This window comes from Podarcis raffonei, chromosome 17 (assembly GCF_027172205.1).
Source record: "Podarcis raffonei isolate rPodRaf1 chromosome 17, rPodRaf1.pri, whole genome shotgun sequence".
Classification (NCBI taxonomy): Eukaryota; Metazoa; Chordata; class Lepidosauria; order Squamata; family Lacertidae; genus Podarcis; species Podarcis raffonei.
Genome location: NC_070618.1, coordinates 14,450,679 through 14,474,861, shown reverse-complemented (window position 1 = coordinate 14,474,861; position 24,183 = coordinate 14,450,679). Strand labels below are relative to the sequence as shown.

The 24,183-nt window shown below is 44.2% G+C and overlaps 2 protein-coding genes across 2 annotated transcripts in view; both read right to left on the bottom strand.

Annotated features, from left to right (window-relative positions):
• ALDOB (aldolase, fructose-bisphosphate B) overlaps positions 1-24,183 on the bottom strand; it is a 166,936-nt gene that overhangs the window by 115,250 nt on the left and 27,503 nt on the right. The gene's annotated exons all lie outside the window — the stretch shown is intronic.
• Positions 1-24,183, bottom strand: part of GRIN3A (glutamate ionotropic receptor NMDA type subunit 3A) — a 94,809-nt gene that overhangs the window by 46,010 nt on the left and 24,616 nt on the right. The window contains exon 2 of the mRNA XM_053371626.1: positions 3,048-3,652. Coding sequence (XP_053227601.1) covers positions 3,048-3,652 — 605 coding nt within the window. The remainder of the gene's footprint in view (positions 1-3,047; positions 3,653-24,183) is intronic.

The window sequence follows — 24,183 nt, the reverse complement described above, 5'->3', positions numbered from 1 at the left end:
TCAGGACTCTACCCCGAGCTGTTGGGGGAAGGGGGGGAGCTGTGCTGCTTTGCCCGCAGCCTTCCCCCTTTGTTTTGACAGCTCAGGAGGCTTGGGAGTTGCAGACGGGGAGGGGGGATGCCGAATGTCACCCCCCTCAGGATGACACCCAGGGCAGACCGCCCCCCTGACCCCTTTCTCTGCTACTGCCTTTACCATGGGAGAAAGATCTTTGGCCTGGGCAGAAATATATGAGATTTGTCTAAGGCAGGGGTGGCCAACTCCCAAGTGACTGTGATCTACTCACAGAGTTAAAAACTGGCAGTGATCTACCCCCTTTTTTGGGGGTTCAGGTCAAAGTTGTTGAGCAGGGACAAAGTTGCAGTGCAGGGACAAAATGTTGAGCTTTTTTAAGGTGAACCAAAGTTCTTGAGCTTCTGTGGGGGGAGCCAGTGATCTACCACAGACGTCCAGTGATCTACCGGTAGATCACAATCTACCTGTTGGACATGCCTGGTCTAAGGCAATGCTTAAGGCCTTGCTGGGGTAAAGTGAATGATAAATGCAACAAAGGACCTCAGCTTTGGCCAACTACATCTCCCTAGTAGTGTGCTAGTATGATACATACAGTGGACGCTCGGGTTGCGAACGTGATCTGTGTGGGAGGCACGTTCGCAACCCGCAGCATTCGCAACCTGCAGTGCTGTGTCTGCGCACACACAGGTCATGATTCAGTGCTTCTGCGCATGTGCAAAGTGCAATTTGGTGCTTCTGTCCATGTGCGAGCACCGAAACCCAGAAGTAACCCTTTCCAGTACTTCTGGGTTCAGCGCAGTGCGCAGCCCAAAAACGCGCAACCTAAAGCGTCTGTAACCCGAGGTATGACTGTACTTGTCATCTTCACACTTTACATTTTAGGTGGACACTTATTTTTTTTAAAAAAGCTTAGTTGTGTGCCTAAAATGTAATGTGTGCAGCCAGTAGCTCATAAACACAAAGGCACTGCATTTTGGTTCTTTTCATGAAGATTTCAAAACACTGGTGCTTCTCTCCCAAAGAGTCACAGTAGTCAACATTCGCTGATGGGTTAATTCAATTATTCTGCATTCATTAGTCTGATGACTTGGTCATTCTGTCTTTATCTCGCAAAGTTTAGTACAGAATGAGAAAATGAGTATGGGCAGCAAGTCAAATCACCCAGTGCTTTAATTACCTAAATAGCATAGTTAAAACACTATAATTTACAGATGAGATGGGCCTTTCAAGTCCTAATGCTTTTTACCCTGTTACAAGGGTGATCAGCAGAAATTCTCTCATCACGAAGCCTCTAATGCATGTGATCCACTGCAAAAGCGCAGCCGCAAACTTATGCGAGAACTGTTGAGAGACCCCAGTTTTTAAACTACAGAGATTGCTCTCCTGTACTAGCAAAGAGTGTGGGTTTCATCTGCAAAGTACAATGTAATAGCTTTAAAAAATAATTAGCCTTTAGAAACTTATAATGACCATAAATTCCATAAATAAGGAATAATACAATCATAAAATAGGAGAGTTGGAAGGGACCCCAAGGGTTATCTAGTCCAGCCCCCTCCAATACAGGAATAAGAATACTGTCAGAAATCAGGGATGGGGAATCCTTGGCCCTCCACAGGTTTGGCCACCCAGTTTCCTGTTTCACTGGCCATTGGTCATGTTAGCCAGGGCTGATGAGACTTGAAGTCCAATAACTTCTGGGGGCAGGATACAGGCTTCCTACTGCTGTCCTAAAATTTTCCCATATCCTCTATCATTACTGTTCTCCAGTCTTCCTGAAAAAACCAGCAACTCAATTTAGCTCCTATGACTGAACATACCAAGGTGATTAATCAAAGGAGGTAAATGGAGTCCCCCCCCCACTCTTCCAGGATGGCTTAATAAGCCCAACAAAAGTGATTGTGCTTTTCAAAATATCCTCGAGTCAAAGGGGAGGTCAGGTTGAAACACTACTATTTTGAGGGTCATCACCTGCCACCATATTTTTTTTCAAACCATTACAAGTTCTATTCTAAAAGCAAGCTGTACACCTTTAAATGGAAGCTGTCACATCACAGAATTTAAAAGTCAACTTAAAGAAAAAAGAAACTTAGGTGGGGCAAATCATCTGGATAAATCCTTAGATATCATAGTGTAATAGTCAAATGGCTTAATTGCCGCAGCAACATCATGGTCCAAAAGCCTCCCTTGTATTTGAGAAAGCCAGACTTGTGAGAGAGGAGATGTTTTGTTACTTTATATAACCATTTGGAAAGCCTCTCTATTATAGGTGAGAATAGGCTAGCTCTTGGTTCTGTATGGCCACTGTGTCCTGTGATCACTGGAAATGGCCATAATGTGTTGATATTCCCTTGACGCCATCATAGTTGGGTCATGCCAGCTGTCACATTATTTCTGCTCCTGGTAAGGAGAGTTCCCACATCAGCACTGGCATTTCTGGAAAGGAAGTGATGATGTGATGGCTATAGTCATTTCCACCAGACTCTCCATGATGTCATTATTGTGTGTTCTGTCTAGTACTCCAATGAGGTCAACATGAAAATCCAAGTGAAATTATTATACAGTCAATCATACAAATAATAGCCCACAGAGCACATGAAATAAAAAAGAAGCTGTTTCACTGGAAATAAGGGCTAGATTGAATGGTTGGCAGAAGACCCAGGACTCCACTGAACAGCTGCAAAGTGAGTGAGGATGCAAGTTATAGTGGAGAAGTTGCAGTTGGGTTAACAGTGCTTTAATTCCCTCTCCCCATTACTTTCCTCCTCCACTTCAAACCCCAGCTCAGGTTCCCAGGCCCAAGTTTCCTGAGGCTGAGAGAAAACTAGCTGGAGAAGTAGAGCTCCAGGGAAAAACAGGAGGCAGGGTCAGGGTTAAGCACCTCATCCTTGCCCTCTTGCTTCTGTTCTCTAAGTCCCGCCCTACTCAGTACCATCTGGACCTTTAGGCAAGTCCTGATTGAACCCTTAAATATGGAGTGTCAGCATCACACATTCACAGTGCTTGCAAGGAAATTAATTGAGAGATAATCTTACTTTGATAAATACTGGCCCGAAGTGAGATTTTTTCTCTCAGTGTTCAAGCAATTGATTGTACTTGGAATAAGCGCCAGTTCTGGTTGGATCATTGTAGCGGAAGCAACAGCTCTAGCTACAAGCTCCATTGCATCCTGTATGTAGTCTTCAAAAAAAGACTGTGTTGTTTTCCCATGAGCTATGAGACCCAACGGCAAGCCTTCTGTCCTCAGCTCTTCCACGTTGTGCGAATCTCCAAGAATCCAGTGGAGATCAGGAGGCATCACCCCAAATTGGGTGGTAATTTCAAAAATCCTCCTTGTGCTTTCCATGTCGCAGCCAAACATCACCACCGTTGACGTTGTGTCCTTAATGTTCTCCAGATGAACTTGCAAGTAAGTCAAGAGGTTGCTGGTTGACGTGAGGTTCCCTGTGATATTTATAATGGATCCCAAATGAAACTTGGAGCTCTGCTGTGTGAGGAAGAGAAAATCTGTGATGTTCCACTCTTCCTGGCACACCATCAAGCTAAAGTTATACCAGTTGTTCAAGGCCAAGATGGAGAAAGTGACATCAGCGTCAAAACTTAATGAGCGTTCTAAGCTCAGCTGCAGGTGAAGGGGATTCTGTAAAATAAGAAAAATATTGGTTAGGGAAAGCCATGACCACAAATGTATTATACTTGGAAGGGGATCTTTTGTGGGGTGGGGAAGCAAATGTATGCAAAACTCTGTTGCTTGAATAAAGCCATAAATCATAGAATCCTTTAAAAGTATCTAATTCACCTTGGTGTTTCAATTTTTATTGACCTTGTAGCATATGTTCAATTTACATCTGCAATCAAGTATCTTGTTCCTGGCTGCTATTTGAAATAGCTCATCCCCTAAGAAAACTCCCACAGAATGAAAATCCATCCTACATATGCTTGCTTTGCTTTGGAGTCCTAGCTTCCAAAATGAGGCAAACCTATCTTCCCATGTTTTGACTCTTCATTAAAACATTCCATGTCCAGCCTTTCCTAGCTTTTCAGGAAGTCTAACAGGTTATGAGCCAATCAAATTCAACTTTTCTATCTAGCTTAACTATTTTGGGGTACTCTTTATATTTCTCATTTTGAGGGAGAGATGCAGAAATGTCCTATTTTCAGATTTATTTTTTTAAAAAAGCACACAATTAGGGTGCACCAAATTCAAGGCTTTATATCGTGTGGAGGCATCCAAATAATTTTGGTCAAGGTAAGGTAAGTAAGCATCATTATATATATGCCATTTTGTAAAAGGTAAAAGTAAAGGACCCCTGGATGGTTGAGTCTAGTCAAAGGTGACTATGGGGTTGTGGCGCTCATCTCGCTTTCAGGCCGAGGGAGCCAGTGTTTGTCCACAGACAGCTTTCCATGTCATGTGGCCAGCATGACTAAACAGCTTCTGGTGCAACAGGACACCGTGATGGAAACCAGAGCGCATGGAAACACCATTTACTTTCCCGCCACAGTGGTACCTATTTATCTACTTGTACTTCATGTTTTCGAACTGCTAGGTTGGCAGGAGCTGGAGCAGAGCAACAGGAGCTCACCCTGTCATGGGGATTCCAACTGCCGACCTTCTGATTGCCAAGCCCAAGAGGCTCAGTGGTTTAGACCACAGTGCCACCCACGTCCCTGTGCCATTTTGTATAACATGTTGATCACTAGAATCATGCAGCTTGGAAGCATCAAAAGGCTACTGAATGTAACCTCCCATTTGAGTGCAAGACCAGCCACACACTAAGCTCCAAATACTAAGAGGTGCAGCCTAGGCTACAAGGTTTTACAAGTCAAAGTGAGTAAAAGCAAGACATACCCCATACATTTTGTTTTGCCCAGTGCTTGTGGCCTTTACATTTTCAAAACACCAGAGACAGGTATACGGATTTGCAGTGTGGAAATCACATAAGAAAGCTTATTAACATGGGAAATGTTTGCAGCATGTTAATCCACAGCGAGATGAATATGCAGTAGCAAGAGCAGATTTGTAATGAGCCAATGATGTAATTCCCAAAAGTGTGATAAGAAAAGCTCCAGTTCAGGATATTCAGTCTTCCCCCTCCCCTACTCCTCCTTTAAGTATCCAAAACCTCTTTCACAGACCAGCTAATTAAATGGATAAGAGCAACACAATCAATATGCATCTTGTAATAGCAATAATTTACTTGGACTGTAGAATGAATAAAATGTGCTGATGGCTTGGAATTGCACAAAACCAGCAGCCACTGAAGAGGGCATGGCATACTCTCCAATGGTACTATTTCATAAATAGTTCAGTAATCTTTTCTCTCTATGCTTCCACACCAGAGTTTATCATTGATGCTGCTCAGGCATGGAAGTTTTGTGCAGCATCCACTATCATCGTCTTCAAAACCTCGTCCCATATTATTTTTACAGTTTAATCTGGATTTACCATAGAAAACCCAGCACGTAAATAAAAATGCAGAAAAAGTAAATGCAGATTGAAATGGGGGAGGTGGCAGGAGGAGAAATATGGGATAACACTTTGAAGAACACAATATCACGTGGTTCCTGCAAAAATTTCACACGCATCAACAGTGCCAGGTCCACAATAAACCGCAGTTCGGAAGTGCCTTTAGTAATCTAGAATATAGCAGCAAAACTGTTACAAAACAACAAACGTGCAAACAACCCATTACATATTAGCAATGGGCTTCAGCTTACAAATTTTGCTCTCACTGATCCAAGGCTGAGACTTTAAACATCTTTACTAAAATGTAGATTCTCTGCTAAAATCACGAACGGCACCTCTCTCCTTCCGCTGTGTCTCTGTGTTGTAAGCACCCTCATTTACATATATACACACAGGCAGGTCCTCATGTCTTAGTTCTCCTGTTGAGTGACAGACCTAAAACTTTTGATGCATTCACAAGATTTAGTCACAAGTCACCTTACCACACCCAGTGGAAAGTTACTAGCTCTGTCCCTATACCCAAAACACACACACACAAATCAACGCTTATAATACACTTAAACACAGCTTTGTTATGCACATGAAATTTATAACTTCAGCACTGGGGACATGGCCCAGATGCATCAGACGATCTCTAAATTTGCCTCACTGTGCTGTGATGCTGAGCCTGGGTCCTATATAGAGATCTAGAAAGGCTGTATGCCATCTTACTTGGGAGCCAGTGTGGTGTAGTGGTTAAGAGCGGTAGTCTCGTAATCTGGTGAACCGGGTTCGAGTCTACGCTCCTCCACATGCAGCTGCTGGGTGACCTTGGGCCAGTCACACTTCTTTGAAGTCTCTCAGCCCCACTCACCTCACAGAGTGTTTGTTGTGGGGGAGGAAGGGAAAGGAGAATGTTAGCCGCTTTGAGACTCCTTCGGGTAGTGATAAAGCGGGATATCAAATCCAAACTCTTCTTCTTCTTCTTTTTCTTAAGATAAGGGACCATTGCAGGCAGGAAGTGAGAACCACAAGAGGAAGGAACAGCAAGCTGCAACTAGGATAGGTGAGTGTACAGTGGTACCTTGGGTTAAGAACTTAATTTGTTCTGGAGGTCCGTTCTTAACCTGAAACTGTTCTTAACCTGAAGCACCACTTTAGCTAATGGGGCCTCCCGCTGCCGCCACGTGATTTCTGTTCTCATCCTGAAGCAAAGTTCTTAACCTGAGGTACTACTTCTGGGTTAGCGGAGTCTGTAACCTGAAGCATCTGTAACCTGAAGCGTCTGTAACCTGAGGTACCACTGTATATGTTTGTTCAAAGTGGTATCTCAGTGCTTAAAAAGTATGGTGTGAATGTGGCCTAGGACTGAGGAGACCTGGGTTTAAATCCCACTTTGTCATGAAGCTGTCTACATGATGTTGGGCCAGTCTCTTGGCTGAAGCTCCGTTACAGGGCTATGGTGCGAGAGAGAAATGGCCATTGTACATTACTCTGAGCTCATTGGGGGTTTCTTTTTGTTTTGTCCCCCCCTGGCATTAGCTGAATCATATGAAGATGATCCCATTTAGTTCTCTTAGTCACAAAATGCATATTGGAGCACAGTTCCAATATTCCGTTTATGTGCTTGGGGATCTGGCTCAGGAAACGTAAGCCTGCTGCAACTGCAGTTTTGGCCCACAAGTCTCTGGAGTTCTTCCACTTATATTAATAGGCGTTGGATCAAACTCATTACTCTGATTTACTGATCATGTTAAGCCTGCATGATGTATAGTGCTATTTCGTTTCTTAGATGGGAGTACTTCTAGAACTTATTTGTTCCTTTTTTTGATGGCTTCAGGTTTCTCTACACCACTGTAGTAAGAGCTGTTATTTAATTTAACAAGCAAAGGCTTGTAGCTGTGCCTTGATCAGTGACCTCCTTGTGCAATTACACTGGTACCTTGGGTTACATATGCTTCAGGCTACATATGCTTCAGGTTACACACTCCGCTAACCCAGAAATAGTGCTTCAGGTTAAGAACTTTGCTTCAGGATAAGAACAGAAATCGGGCTCCGGCGGCGCGGCTGCAGCAGGAGGCCCCATTAGCTAAAGTGGTGCTTCAGGTTAAGAACAGTTTCAGGTTAAGAACGGACCTCCGGAACGAATGAAGTACTTAACTCAAGGTACCACTGTATATTGTCTCCACGTGATGCAGCATGAGCTATCTTCACTTGTAAAACTTAATTATTTTTATACCTTTAAGCTGCTGTAATCTCCTCCGGGACCTCATGCTAGAGGGTGGGCAAATAATTGAACAACAGCAAATTCTTTTCCGACCCACTATTTAATTCAGAAGGAGCCATGTTGAAATTGCCCAAACCATTTGATCAAAACCACCGACATATTACCTCTCTCTTTGGGAAAAAGATTTCTCTCCAGGATGTGTGAAATTTTCTGCCTTATTTAGACAGAATTTCCCACTGTCCCTCCCTCTGTACCCTTCATAGTGTTCAATATTCATGTGGCATGGCTCAGATACCTTCACGGACGCAGGGGTGTGGTCAGCCCTATGTGATTGGGGGGGGGGGATTCCAGGCTGTGTCACTGCCCAGGCAACCAAGCCAATTGCTCTAGGGGTGTGGCCTGCTTGATTTAAGCAGGACGCAGCGGGAATCTCACCCCTATCATGCTTCCAGGTGCTCTGGCTTGGTGGTTAGGAATTGGAATATTGCTGGACAAGAGAGGAGGGAAGGTAGCGCCATCACCTCCCCTGCACATTGAAGGGTATTCCGTTAAAGGATTCTGGGGGTGTGGCCCTGTCCGAAGCCTGGGGAGGCTAGTGCCTAAGTCACGACCCCTATCGGTGGCCCCGGGGGAGCTCCTACTGGTGGTTAACCCTTCCTGGACTCTGTGCAGATGGGCAGGAGTCAGATATAGTCGGATAGGTCCAATGCCTAAGCCAATACCGCTCACAATCTGTAACCAATAAAGTTGTGGCCTTTTTTTAGCCCATTAAACTAAAATACTGTTGTCAAGTGTCTTGTTCAACCTCGTGGGGTGGTGGTGGTTTGGGACCTTGCCACGCAACATCTGCCAACAGACATGCACTACCGTATCTCTAAAATAAGAAAGCAGCAATGAAACTCTTTGCCTAAGGAATCATGGCCCAATGCAGACAAATGTATGGATGAACAGCAGCAAGGAGGGGAAGAATGGTTCAGCGAGATCCATTCCCACCTGCCTATTCTTGGAGCTGCTCCATATAAGCGCCTATAGGAAGCTGAATATGGAACTATGTTTCTCTGTGTATTTATCAACTTCTGAAATGTTCATGAAGGGAGCTTCAGAAATGGAAGCTAATTTAGACAAGCATCACAAATATGCAAACCTCCAACTATTGATTTTAAAAAAGCAGCAAAATGTTAATCACCCTCTCTTTTGATTAATTTAAAGGTTCTCTGAATTTTGTCTTTGGACCAGATTGTGGACCACAGCTCGCAGGGTTGCTGAGCATTTTGAAAGGCTGCACACCAGCACCCCAACTTAGCGCATATGAATATTTCAAGCTTTTGTACAAGGTCAGAGAGGCTCTAAACAAAAACCAAAAAAAAGCAAAATTATGAAAAGTCAGCCATTTTAGGAGAGAATGATCTATTATTTATTCACGTTTCTGGTTACAAATGAGGATAAATACTGTGGCTCCAGAAACTTGCAAGTGTTCTCCATTAAAGGGCATTTAAAGGGAGCAGAAAAATTGGAATCTAGTACAGGCTATTTTAAGTTATGAAAATTAGATCAATGAACAGTGGTGGCTCCATCGAAGCATGGCATGATGTTGAAGCTAAATGGGAATACTATACAAAGGGGCTTTCAAATTATTTATACTGCAGCCTGTTTTCTACTGCCTGTGTTTCTGAAGCCACACTACAGAATACAGATCCTCAGCAAACATGATGCCTAACTATAGCTTGTTTTCCTTACCAACCACCATTAAACCTAGTATCTGAATACCTAAAGCACAATTAATGGCTGGTCAGCAGCCACAAAACAGGATTTAATACAATGGCTAAACTGTACAGCAGTACCGAGCAAACCATAATTAAAGCATCTTTCTACTTGGATACTGGAAGACACATCAGACTAAAAGTGTGAATTATCAAATATTGCAATCTATCAATATCATGGTCAATAAATAAGCAGCCAGGCAGGTCTCACCTGTGTCCAAACATAATCATGGGTCCGTGGTATGCTTAGGATTTTAACTAGGCCAAAGGCAACAAACTATGGTTACAATTAACCACAGAGCCTAGGGTTTGCCGATCAGAAGGTCGGCGGTTCGAATCCCCACGACGGGGTGAGCTCCTGTTGTTCGGTCCCTGCTCGTGCCAACTTAGCAGTTCGAAAGCACATCAAAGTGCAAGTAGATAAATAGGTACCACTCCGGCAGGAAGGTAAACAGCGTTTCCGTGCGCTGCTCTGGTTCGCCAGAAGCGGCTTAGTCATGCTGGCCGCATGACCCGGAAGCTGTATGCTGGCTCCCTCGGCCAATAAAGCGAGATGAGCGCTGCAACCCCAGAGACATCTGTGACTGGACCTAATGATCAGGGGCCCCTTTACCCATTAAGAATTGTTTACACTGGGTCCCAGCCATATCCATATCACACACAATCTTGCTTTAAGTGCTTGGACTTTGCCGTCTGCAGGGAAAATCTTCAGATTCTGACAGAGGAGGAAGGAGAACAGTAGAGTGTTTCTCAACATTTGGCAGGATGGTGTAGATAGTCAGGCTTACTACATTCCACTTGGTAGCTGGCCCAGAGCAAAGGGTGGAGTTCTGGGTGGATAAGAACACACACAGGACAAGATAAAAAATTGTTCTTATATGCAACAACTGCAGCAAGAATCTTATTAGTCCGAAAGTGGAAACAGCATGAAGTACCAACAAAAGAAGAGTGGCAGATGAAAATGATGGACTTTGCAGAACTGGCGAAACTGACGGGAAGAATCCGGAACCAGCAAAATCAAGCATTCCAAAAAGACTGGAACAAATTTATATTATACTTGAAAGACAACTGTAAGCAATTAACATCATTAGCAGGGTTATCTGAAGATTTGTAAGATGAATTAGTTACCGATTCAGGTTGATTAATTTAATATCTTAAGTAATGATATAACAAGAATAGGAAAAGAAGTGAAATGCAATAATATAAAATTTTAATTTTGTAAGCCAGCAGTGGGAGGGAGGGAAGTCGTTTAGGCTCCATTGAGCCAAGAGATTTAATAAGAGGATACAATGTTACATATTGTGATTATATGTAAAACTAATAATTTTTTTTAAAAAAGAACACACACAGGAGAGAACTGCAACCATTACAAAAATATGCATGAAAAATTATCATTTGGATAGAGCCACTCAAGTGATGCTGATCAGTTGCTAGGAGTCCAATGGAAATTCAATATCCCTAACATCTTCATCTGTAAAATGAGATTAATAGCAACCTGTTTGTACCATTTTCAAGTTGAATACTACTGATTTTCCCCTGTAAGCATTGAACAACGAAGGTGGGCAAGTTATAAAATGGTCTGAGGATTCCTCTCCCATGCCCCCAGCCCAGTAGTGCCTGCACAAGCTGCCAGTCCTTGACAAAACTGAGGCATATCTGGACACTGACATGCAGCACAACCTTTTGACTATTCACCATATGTCTGCTCAGGAAAGTCTCTTATTCTTGGAGCCACAGCATAACACTGAACAAGACCTAAAATATGAGAAAGGTACTGTGTTGTACTTAGTGCATATAACATAAGCTCTATCAGTAAAGATACAATGAAACAAAACAAAACAATATACAGTGGTACCTCGGGTTACAGACGCTTCAGGTTACAGACTCCGCTAACCCAGAAATAGTACCTCAGGTTAAGAACTTTGCTTCGGGAAGAGAACAGAAATTGCGTGGCGGCGGCGCAGCGGCAGCAGGAGGCACCATTAGCTAAAGTGGTACCTCAGGTTAAGAACAATTTCAGGTTAAGAATGGACGTCCAGAACAAATTAAGTTCTTAACCCGAGATACTGCTGTACACCAGAAAATATAAATCAGAAGATGCAACACAGCCCTCCACTGTCCTGAGACCCCCTGCTTTTATTTTGTTTTATTCTTCAGTAGGTTTACAAAAAGAAAAGCACTCACCAATAAATCAATTTTAGAAAGGGGTAAGATTAGATGCAGATGCACAAAGCATTTCCCCCCCCAAAAGATCAAGACTCCTTGCTCTCCACACCCCTTCTTCTTCCCAACAGGGCAGCCCTGTTGTCTGCTTGCCCCTCAGGGCTGGCACATCACACAGGGCTGGGCATCGCCAGCCGCAGCCTCTCTTCCTCCTCACCTGCTCTCCAGCAGCTGCTATGAGCTGCCCAAAGGAGGAGGCTGGCGGCAGCAGCTACGGAGAGGCCATGGAGAGACAATAGGATGCTTCTTCGCAGCCACCAAAGCTGCAGCCACTGTTGCTCGGGACAAGCACTGACTCATCTTCCTCCCTGAGCTGGGAAGTGGCTGGACTGGCAGGGGAAACGGACATTCCAGGATCAGATCAGAAGCCGGGATGGCTTTCGTAATTCCCGGACTGTCCCTGGGAAATCAGGACACTGGGAAGGCATGTAACAACAATCTTTCAACAACAGCAAAAGAAAAGATTTCATATACCTTTTCCAAGCGAGCCAAGACCAATGAACTGGTATGACTACCCTGACTTACTGGTAGAATTGACATGTGGAATTGACAGCTTGCTACTGTCATAGAGCTGCCCAATCATGAAACCAGATACTGCCAAGCCTCCATGGCCCTCATAATCTGTCTGGGGCTTGCTGGGACTTGACTGGTGCCTACAGGGTAGGATGTGTGTCAGCTCAAGTCAACAGCATACAACACAGACAGCGCTCAGTTTACTTTTCCTGCAAGAAACGCAATTGTGTTCTGTGGTCGTAACAATGCAGTTCTACCTGTGTCTAATGCTGGGTGCATAAAAAGCTTTAGCATTCTCATTCTCTGGACCAATAGATGGCACTCTATATCCACTTTGCAAAAAGAGCACCACCCAGCTCTGTATCCCTCTTCTAATTGCCAGAACACACCTTGCCAGGTCTCCCACACCTTGAGGCCCTTTGACATACTCTGTTTGGTATCTAAGCAGCCCCACTGTCAAGGAAATCTCTGCAGAATGACAACAGATTCATCACTGTTTTAGAACCTGAAATTCTTATTCTCTGGAGCGTTCCTGGTTCCTTCATGTAATTGTGAGAATAGTCTTATGATTAAGGATTGCTGGTGGGAGGAAAAGCTGGACGACCAGTGCTTTATGTGGGCTGGGACAAAAGACCACTCGGAGCACATAGTGAAGGCACTAAATGCCATGCACCAGTGGGGTGGCTCGCTCTCCCCGTTGCCTGCCTCTGCCTCTGCCACCCAGCGGGGGTTGTAAGGGTGATGCCCGAGTCTGAGTGGGTTAAGGGGGTGGTGGTGTCAGGAGCTCAGCCTACACTCAAGTAGGACCCTGGCAGAGACACATGCCCAACTGGCATGTTCTCTCCCTCCTGGTCATTTGTTCGGGAGCTTCGAAAGCTTTCTTCTGCCCGAACATCACAGCGACTGATGCCAACAGACACCAGCACACTTAGGGATCCGCAGAGTCTGCGCAGTTCGCATGACAGACCTCAGCAACTCAGCATTTTGGCTAATCTACTTTATTTACATATAATCACACACGGAGCACCTCAACATGGCTCCTTCTCCCTCTCTAGCATTAGAAAGCAAAGAGGAAAAAAACAAAGGACAATAGTCCCACTTCACGGAACACAGTAACACAAACATCTTGTCTCTGTCACATCCCACTCTGTGGAGTCAAAACATATACCGTCATGTGAAAGACAACAATCGCATGACTGTAATCATGGAGCAGGAATTCTAACAGGCGGCACATGCACACACTCTCCCACTGACGGAGAAGGAAGGCACGGAAGGGGGAAAAGAATGAATAGTGCAGCATAGCGACACCCCTCTCACTGTGCATTCCTGTGGCACCTGGGGTGGGCCGCTCCTCTCGCCCCCCCTTCCTCCGCCAGTGACTGGTGGGGCAGAAGGCCAGCAGTCTAACAGTAACTGGAGCCCGAGACAGACTGAGCTTGATGGGGCATTGGCCCATTTGCCTGGATAGTCCAGCCTGCAAACATTTCAGACTAGCTGCAGCCACTGTTGACAAGGGGGGTGGGGTGCCACTATCCAATAAAGTAAGCTATGCACGCTGGCAGCGGATGAGAAAGCAGAGCGTACATACTTTATGGATTATTTTCAGCTGACATTAAAGGAGCCCCCTTCCTCATGATGGTGTCTGAAGCCTAAACCTCTCATCCAGCATTTGCTTAAGGAGCATCTGGTGAGCTTTCAACCATTCAGACACGGGGATTTCTTCCGTCAGTCTTCCTGGCTGTAAAATATTCAGTGGTGAAATTAAGTTGGCCTGCAGAGCGTATAAATCAGCTTGATTTCGCGCCCCAGGCTTGTAAAAGATCCTGCTCCTGGGCCACTTCTAATGCTGTTTTTAAAATGTATATGAAAGCATGCATTTAAAAAAGCCCCTGATACTTTTAATAAGAGTGAAGCGTTTTTATGACCTCATTGAAGGTGACTTTGAAAATGGAGCGCGCACGCGCGCGCGCGCACACACACACACACACCAGTCACTGAGAACAGAGTTGGGCCCTTTTAAAACTAGTCAAGGAATTTCAAGAAAGCATTACTTAGGGAAAGAGGAAGCTGCCACACTGAGTCAGATCATTGGTCTATCTAGCTCAATGTCTGCAATAACTTGCAGTAGTTCTCAAAGATTTCAGAGAGTATTCTCTTCCATCCCCACCTGCAGATGCCAGGGGTTGAACAAGGAACTTTCTGTGTGCATAACACATGCTCCACCACTGAGCTATAGTCCTTCCTTGATCAACCTTTTCCACACTAAATATGGCCTTTTCCACATTAACTTAATTATTTACTTGTGGATACAGTATTTTTGGTCTGAACTGGAGAGAGAATGGCAGAGAGGGTGTTTAAAGAAGGTGTTAAAGGTAAAGGGACCCCTGACCATTAGGTCCAGTAACGGATGACTCTGGGGTTGCGGTGCTCATCTCGCTTTACAGGCTGAGAGAGCCAGCATTTGTCCGCTTCCACAGACAGTTTTTCCGGGTCATGTGGGCAGCATGACTAAGCTGCTTCTGGCGAACCAGAGCAGCACACAGAAACACCATTTACCTTCCCGCCGGAGCGATACCTATTTATCTACTTGCACTTTGACGTGCTTTCGAACTGCTAGGTTGGTAGGAGCTGGGACCGAGCAATGGGAGCCCAAGTCACAGGGATTCGAACTGCCAACCTTCCGATCGGCAAGCCCAAGAGGCTCTGTGGTTTAGACCACAGCTCCACCTGCGTTCCTAAAGAAGGTGTTAAGAGGGTGCAATTTTCACTTATACATGTGGAGGCCTGTAATGTAACCCTCACATAAGTGGGGGGGGGAGGGCACACCTGTAATATATTTGTGTGTGTGTGTGTTTAAATAATGCATAGAATTTTGCCATTACAATCCTGGAAATTATTATTTTTTAGCATTTTCTCCAGTTTTTGTCACTCTTACCAATTTAGTTGAATAAGTTGTTTTGATGTTGCATTTTATTGTTTCCATCATAGGCAGCCTTGGGGACACATTATCTAAAGGGCGGGCTATAAATTTATGAATGAATAAATGACGGGCCTTTGTTCCTGCAAAAGGTTGGATGAGACAAACCAAAGACACAATTCTTTCTCTGTGGACTCCTCCAGATTTGTTTTGTTTTTTAATGCATTCACAATGATTTGTACTCATGATGGCTTGGGGGCAGCTATATGTGATTCTGCTTTCAAATACTGTTGACATCTGCAAAAGTTTCAGGGTAGACATGCTGCTTCATTTCCAATCAAGGTATGTCCCATAACTTCCCTTTGAAACCCTGTGACTTTTTATACCAGAAATCTTCCAGATTACTTTTTTGCCCTGCTTTTGTCACCCCATCTGCACCATACATTTAAAGCACTATCATGCCACCTTAGACAGACATAGCTTCAGAACCGTCTTTCCCATTGGGTTTACTGGCGCAGTGCGCCAGGGCGCCAGCCTCTCAGGGGTGTCCCAGCAAGTGGGAGAGCTGTGTGGCTTTGCCGGCGGCCTCCCCTTTCCATCCTGCACACCTGCCAGCTGCGCCCCATCAACCATATGGCTGGTGGGCATGCAGCTTCCTTCCCAAGCCCCGGCAGGAGAAGAGCGATCCCCACAGAGGCTTGGAAAAAGGTCCACAACTTTGGGAAATGGGGGGTGGGGCGCCAGAGGGATCTTTGCACCTCAGTGCCGGATATGCTTAAGATGGCCCTGCATGTTGTTGTTTAGTCGTTTAGTCGTTTAGTCGTGTCTGACTCTTCGTGACCCCATGGACCAGAGCACGCCAGGCACTCCTGTCTTCCATTGCCTCCCGCAGTTTGGTCAAACTCATGCTGGTAGCTTCGAGAACACTATCCAACCATCTTGTCCTCTGTCATCCCCTTCTCCATGTGCCCTCCATCTTTCCCAACATCAGGGTCTTTTCCAGGGAGTCTTCTTTTCTCATGAGGTGGCCAAAGTATTGGAGTCTCAGCTTCAGGATCTGTCCTTCCAGTGAGCACTCAGGGCTGATTTCCTTAAGAATGGATAGGTTTGATCTTCTTGCAGTCCATGGGACTCTCAAGAGTCTCCTCCAGCACCATAACTCAAAAGAATCAATTCTTTGGTGATCAGCCTTTTTTATGGTCCAGCTCTCACTTCCATACATCACTACTGGGAAAACCATAGCTTTACCTATACAGACCTTTGTTGGCAAGGTGATGTGGTGATGTCTCTGCTTTTTTCATGGATCACTGCCTTGCCGGGGCGAAGGGGCTTGAATAACTCAGAGAAGATATGAACTATGCCGTGCAGGGCACCCAAGATGGACAGGTCATAGTGGAGGGTTTTGACCAAATGTGATCCACCTGGAGCAGGAGTATCCCTGCCAAGAAAACTCTATGGACAAAGACAATGGCCCTGCATAGCTTCCTTCAAAGAATCCAGAACACTGCATTTTGTTAAGGATGCTGAGATTTGTTAAAGACCCCTGTTCCCCTCACAGAGCTACAATTCCCAGAGTTCCCTGGGAAAAGAGGCAGACTGTTAAATTACTCTGAGAAATGTAGTTCTGTGAGGGGAATAGGGGATCTCTTAACAACTCAGCACAGTTACCAAATGTGTGTGTGTTTTGTGCAGATGGGGCTGCGGTAGCAATAATGCAGTAACACTGGGGCATTGCAGAATAACTAAAAAAGTGGGACGACGTGTGGACGGTCCAGCATAAATGAGCTTTTATTGTGTCAATCACATGCTGCAGAATATACCTACAAAAAACACCTGTCTGCAGAGGCTCTGTGAAAAGGTCTTTGAGAAATAGCAGGTTTGACAACAAAGCAGGCACACAACATAAAAGTCTCCATTTCCCAGTTACTAGAAGAGATCAGGAGGTGGTGTTGAACTGTTTAATTAATGGGAGGACTTCCTGTGGGAAGCCAGCATCTGAAACTGAGACCATATTTTATTTCTTGCTGATGTTGCTCTTCTGCCGCAGGACCAGGTGTACTCCCACTTCTCAAAGAAAGCCTGATTTGAAATGGTTATTTCACCCCCCTCCTCTTTGTAACACCTGCTTTTGGGTTGTAAGTTATAAATAGCTTCACGTTTCGCTAGGAGAAAAGTGCATCCGTCTTCTGAACAGGCTAGCTTAAAACTGGAATGGCCCAACTTCTCAGGAGTAAATCATGGTCTGAAAACAAAACAAGCCCCACAACTGTTTTGCATGTTTAGCTGCACCACCTGAATTCCATTTTTATGAATGGTAAGCCGTGCTTTCTTTTCTAGAAAAAGAGGTGGCTGGAGCCACTGAAGTATCCACCAACATTCCTCGGATGAAAATAGGGACATTTCTCACCAACCCCACACCCCACAACTGATCCTACTCAACCCCCCATTTTTACCACCCCCCCACAGAGCATTTCCTGTCGGAAGAAGGGCAAGTACCACCACCACCACCACCACATGAATGGAACAAAGCATACACACCCTTCTCTGTCATGAGAAAAAACCCCTCATCCCTATTTTATTTTATTGTTGCACAGGCCACTGCTGAAAGCTGAAAGATCAAAGTCTCCATCCCTGCAGGATGGGAATGCTGGAGCTGTGTGCATGAGAAGAGATCATGCCTTCCCTCAAAGAGGGCACGTGTTGCGGTGAGACCTGGAGACCAACCTTCTGTGTTTTGGGTGGGTAAGATTGGATGGCCACAACACCCAATTGGTAGGTCCCTCGATGTTGGGTTTAATCTGGCCAATGGGGCACAGTCCAAACAGATCTAGCAACCTATATATACCCATGCATATGACCCAGAGCTTCCTCTTTTGGCTCGTGCATTGGAACACCCCCCTACCTCTCCCTATAGTTAGGGCATTTTGCGATTGACCTTGTTATGCCGTCGTGTGTCGTCTGTCGTTGGGACAGGGGCACGGCAGGAATTTTCCCCACTTGGCTGATTGGCTGTTGCCATTTGGGTTTCGCCTGCTGCATAGCAAATCGTCACAACTTGTAAGGTTGCGGATAGGCACTGGTTCAGGTGATAGGGATGGGACAATGGTCTCGCCATCCCTATGTGAAAGGTATTCCGTTAAAGGAATCCAGGGACTCAGCTGGTTTGGTCAACCCAACGAGAGGGGGTTGTGCCCATGCCTGAGTCCAGGGGAGCATCTGGGGGTGAACATAGTCTGTTCCCAGCTTTTTGCCTACCCAGGTGGTCACCCTTGGCTGACCTGTGCTGGAGCCCTGGGTCAGCGCTGCCTGCAAGGGTGCAGGGAACTAGTTGAACCAGAGCCTATGCAACCACTCACTTTCTGTAGTCAATAAAGTTGTGGCCTAAATTCTGCCAAAAACCAAAACTAAAATTGGAGTCAAATGTGTATTTATTTAGGGGGGAGGTCTCTGGGTCTGAACACGCAAAAGGGGACAGGTGAGGAAGGAATGTGCGGGCACATAGCTTGATAAACCAGAAAGCATGGATCAGCAACCGGGTGGCATTATGTCTGAACCAAGCCATTGTCTCTAGCCATGGTGTCAGTCTTCAACACTGGACACTTTTGCTCCTGACTCTCAAATGTCAGGAATATCCCCACTCTGGGATTGCTTTGGCGACAGAGAGTCGGCTAGATATATTTTAAATAAATGAACAGAAGGCAGATTTCATGCCAGTAACTTCACAGGAAAATGACCCCTCGCCTCCTGCACATCTCTCTCTCTCTCTCTCTCTCTCTCTCTCTCTCTGGTGTCCCTATTGCCCTCTGGAAATTTGTTCTTCCTCACATGGAGGTTATAGTAACTTTGTTGACGTGAAGTACTTGGAGTGCTAAAAATGATTATGTCAGCCATAACTGTCAGCAAGATGCTATTTATGCTTCGGAATGTTAAGGACACTGCATTAAGCATTAGATCTTCTTATAAAGCATCTATGGAAATGGAAGACTCGGGTAAGGCATTGGCTCCCACTGCAAAAAAGGAAAGAGAGAAAAGCCTCCAGAATACAAAGATCCAATGGAAAGGCTACTGGAGATCAATGCCATACAAGTAAAGGACCAACACTATTGTGGCTTTTCAGAATTCGGCCCATTCTTTGACACCTGGGTCATCATGCCAAAAATAGCTTCCTTCTTGCCTCCATCTGAAACAGGCATCAGAGGCGTAGCAAGCCCAGGTGCTACACAATGCAGAATTTTTTTGGTCACCCCCCCCAACATTGACAGCTCGGGTAGGCTTGGAAGTTGCAGGCAGGTGCAGAATGTCACCCCCTCAGTGATGACACCTAGGGTGGTCCGCTCCCTTTCCTACGCCATGGCTCCTGTCCGCCCCTCCCTGGCTCGCTGTAAAGCGGCAAAGCAGGAACCGCTTACAGCGAGCTGGGGAGGGAGGGAGGCTGGGAGGCTGGGAGGGGGGGGTAAGTGGCTCCTGCCAGCGGTGGAGGGATTCCACTGCCATCCATAGGGTGTTCCAGCGGCAACGGTGGCAAACCGCTATGTACAGCACATGTGCGGCGTCACTACACACAGTGCATGCATGCGACACCGTGCGTGCGGTGTATGCAGCAGTTTGCCGCCGGCGCCGCTGTCAAGTGAGAATGTACCCATTTTAAAAAAGCAAGAGATTGTAAATATATTCTTTTCCGTTATAAGTTTATTACAATAAAGTTCTTTTGAATATAAAGACTCTGGACATTGTATAGTCTTTACAAAGAAGCTATACATCACTTGGAACAGTTATTTAGCTTCCTGGGTATAAGTTTCTCTGCTACTTTTCATATCATCAACATTTATTATTTACATACCACCTCTGACAGTAAGGGAGAAATTCAGAGCTATAATCATTGGAGGTCTCATAAAAAGACTTCCAGTGCTGATCCAAAGCATAGGACTATTTATTTCTTAAGGGATTTCTTTTGGCCTGCTAACATACTATTTTTTAAAAAACAAAATAATTCAATTAAATTTAACAAAGGTTCTACCATCTCAACAGCCACCAGTTAAAAAAATTGTATCAAGATGATCTATCAGTGGTACCTGGACTGCTTGGCTATCTTATCAAGTTGGAAAAACTGGAAATGCTAGGTGTTGGCACAGTGGAAAGGATTTCATTCATCTGTGATGGAAATGTAGCAAAGCAAAAAGCTGTTGGATTATGAGAAATAAAATTCAGGTATGGTATCCCATTACACACACCTCTCCCCCAAATTAATTAAATGATAGGATAATGACTCAAGTATTGAACACTGTAACTTTGGTCATTTGATTGCCCACTGCTGTCTTTTTTATTTGTATATATTTTATTTGTATATATTGCTTGTTTTATGTTGCTATGGCCATTGGCTAATGCGAATAAAGTTTATCTTATCTCTCTGTCAAAACAATGGCTATAACTTTATATGCAAATGCAGTTATACTTTGGAAGTCAAACAGCTAAGTTCCCAAACATTTTGGCTCCTGAATGCCGCAAACCTGGAAGTGACTGTTGTTGTTTGTGAATTATTTTTGGAAGCTGAACATCTGACGGGGCTTCCGTGGCTTCTGATTGGCTGCAGGAGCTTCCTGCAGCCAATTAGAAGCCACACTTTGGTTTTCGAATGTTTTGGAAGTCGAACGGACTTCTGGAACCAATTCCGTTCGACTTCCAAGCTACGACTGTAGTTGGAAATAAAGAGGAAACAGGGTAGAACAGGTGAGCTAGATATTACAAAACCAACTACTATGATTAGAGAGAAAGGAAGATTTAGGGAAAAGATAAATGGTTGGAATCTAGGAACACAATTTGTAACACCCTCCCCCAAACTAGCAATCTGAGGAGAAGGAATTTTTAATGTAATTTATATCCTTCATGGAATGAGATGGAGCTGTGACCTAAATTAAATAATGTGATGATTGATTATTCAGAAGTTCTTACTTTTTATACTATCAGTGCTAGAAAATATCTATACTCCCACACAATCTTAGTGGTACCTACTTAAAAACAGTCGACTCAGAAGTACATATACTAAATTGTAGATAACTTAATACTGGCATGATATTTTTATCATGTGTTTAATTGTCATATGATTTGTGTATATAGTACATTAATATCATGCAACCCTTACCCTCCAAATGGTCCACTGGGTGGTTGTTGAATCCAGGCCTACTCTCTCACATTAGGTACCATCACCAAACAACACACAAACACCACTCCTGCCCCAGGGACCAGGGATGTTCACACATTACACTCAATTAGTGTACAAGCTGTGTTCTTGTGTGCACAAATGGATGAGCTGTACACATGTTATGCTCAAGGAATGTATTGTCTGTATACCTTGAACATAATGGTTATGCAAATCAACAAATGTGCACTCTCTTACACAAACCCTATGTACAGTGTGAATCTGTGTTCTGTGCTGTATGTGAATATGCCTCCTCTTCTGTGATGGCTGATCAATGTGCTTTATTTCAAAGTATTACAGTACAAAAGAAAATATTTTGCTCTTGGTTCCTTTGAAAGAACCTAGTATCACCACAGTCAAAACTAACACCCTGTTTAAAAAAAAAAGTACAGCTGAGTGAGGACATAATAAATATTGTGAGAGAGATTGCACTCACTAAGGAGAATCTTCTGGGTGTAATCGGATGCAAACACAGCACTAATTGCTTTAGCCAGCATGTAAGTACCCGACACAAAGTGAATAATTCATACTGATTAGAAAAAGTGGCCCTGGAGATGATTGGGTAAATGACAGCTTTGGCTCCAAACAGTCACTGCCGCAGCAAGATTTTTAATAGGAGTTCACAAGAGAGCACCGTGGAAATGCAATAGTGCTATGCTCTGTGCTGTGCCGACACACTTAATGAACCTGTTTATTTTCAGAAGAAGAGTTTTCCTCCATGGATCTCCGTACAGTGACAATGAACAGAGGTAAAAATCTGGATTTTACCCAGAGGTCCAAAAAATAATAATATACAGGGCCATTTTTTCCCTTTTTGTTTTTTGTTGGTAGGTTGACAATACTAATCATGTCTCTCTCTCCTTCTTAGCTTTTTTCTTTAGCTGCAGGCGGAGATGCTGAAACTCAAATGATCCAAGAGCTCACCCCTCTGTTAGTGTTGTCATGTGGCCAGGATTCCTAGGCTTTTTGACATGACATGTTTAGTCCTTCAGCTACTTCAGATTCCCAAGTTTGAAAAGCAAGGCTGCAGCAGTCCTAACCCCACTTACCTGGAAGTAATCCTCGTTGAATTCAACAGGATTTACTTCTGGATAGTCATGGTTAGGATTACACAGTCTTTAGGCCTTTTAGAATTAATGTGGTTAGAGATGCTTGAGGAACTCAGTCTTTTTGAATTCCATTATAAAATGCCCTGATCCAATGGGGCTTACTCCCAGGTAAGCAGGGTTAGGATTTTCAGCCTTAAGTTATTCTCTGGGGTTGTTATGAGGATAAAATGAAGGTGGCGAGAACCATGTACTAAACTTTTTTTGGGGGGGAAAGTGGTATAGAAATGTAGTAGTAGTAAAATAATAACGATACAGTGGTACCTCGCAAGACGAATGCCTTGGAAGACGAAAAACTCGCAAGACAAAAGAGTTTTTCGTTTTTTTGAGTTGCTTCGCAAGACGAATTTCCCTATGGGCTTGCTTCGCAAGACGAAAACGTCTTGCAAGTTTGTTTCCTTTTTCTTAAAACCGCTTGAAGAGGTGCAGTTGTGACTTGACCGTGCTTCGCAAGACGAAAAATTCGCAAGACGAAAAAACTCGCAGAACGAATTAATTTCGTCTTGCGAGGGACCACTGTAATGACAACAATAACCATATGGCTCATGCTGAAGCATATTCTTTTTTTCTTTTCTTTTTCTTCACAAACACATTTTCCTCTTTAATAATAATAATAATAATAATTTATTATTTATACCCCGCCCATCTGGCTGAGTTTCCCCAGCCACTCTGGGCGGCTCCCAATCAAATGTTAAAAACAGTACAGCATTAAATATTAAAAACTTAAATATTTTAAAACAATAATATTTAGTGCAAAAATGTGGTTCCTTAAATATTATCAGCAATGTAGCTAAAGTGTTCTTTGGTCATCTTTGGGAAGCAAGTACTGCATTTGATAATAGTTCTCTGTCCTTTGCACTGAGATTTTAAAACGCTACCTGAGCAATCTGAGATAAACGTATGGGGTTTAGTTCCCCATAAGAGTCTTTTATAAAACTTCATCAGCGCAGAGCGTGTATCCAATACATCGTTCGCATGTCTAAGAGCACAAAAAAACTGGAGTGCAACTTAGACTGCCATTAGGGAAATACAGAAATCTTGACAAAAATGCCCTGGCAGCATATTTTCTACTTTTGGTTATGTCTTCCCCATTTCCTTTCCCAATTTGTGAAAGAAACACTGGGAATATAGCAGAAAGCTGGCGATGAATCAGCAGTAAAGATTCCATAGCTGAAAATAAAAGGCTGTTCGGCTTTGAATTGCTGGACACTTTAAATCTTGCGATATGATTCTAGCAGTCAAATGATGGCCATCATTTCCCCATTCATTCCTCATTGGCAGTGGCTAATGGTCCACCAATGTCTTCCACCCCTCCATCTGCCGCTTGCAGCTATTCAGATTTCGCAAGCGGAAACCTTTTCAGAGGAAAGTTAATTAGCCAGCACGCTGCAGATCAAATATTTCCAGTCTGCTGCCGAATGAATGCCTTCTTGTCAGCTGCTGCAAGGTGTCCCTATCAATCTCTGCCACTCTAGACCCAGCATTGTCACCCCTCAGACTTGTGAGATTCTGATCTCAAAGGAAAGCCCAGGCAGCAGCCAGCAATGGCTGGTCTCCCCTAGAACTGGTAGGGCAGGAGGGAGGGAGGCCAGCAGCAGGTGGCACTAGAGCTAATGACAAGCAGAGCCACCCCTCTCACTAAACAAAATAAAAATGCATATATCATAAACATATGTTATGCAAAAATGCTTTGCAAACATGGGAACATTAGGCAAAGTTGCATATCTGAATATTAGGGGGAATTTGCACTAAAACACTGATGATTTATGGAACTGATGTG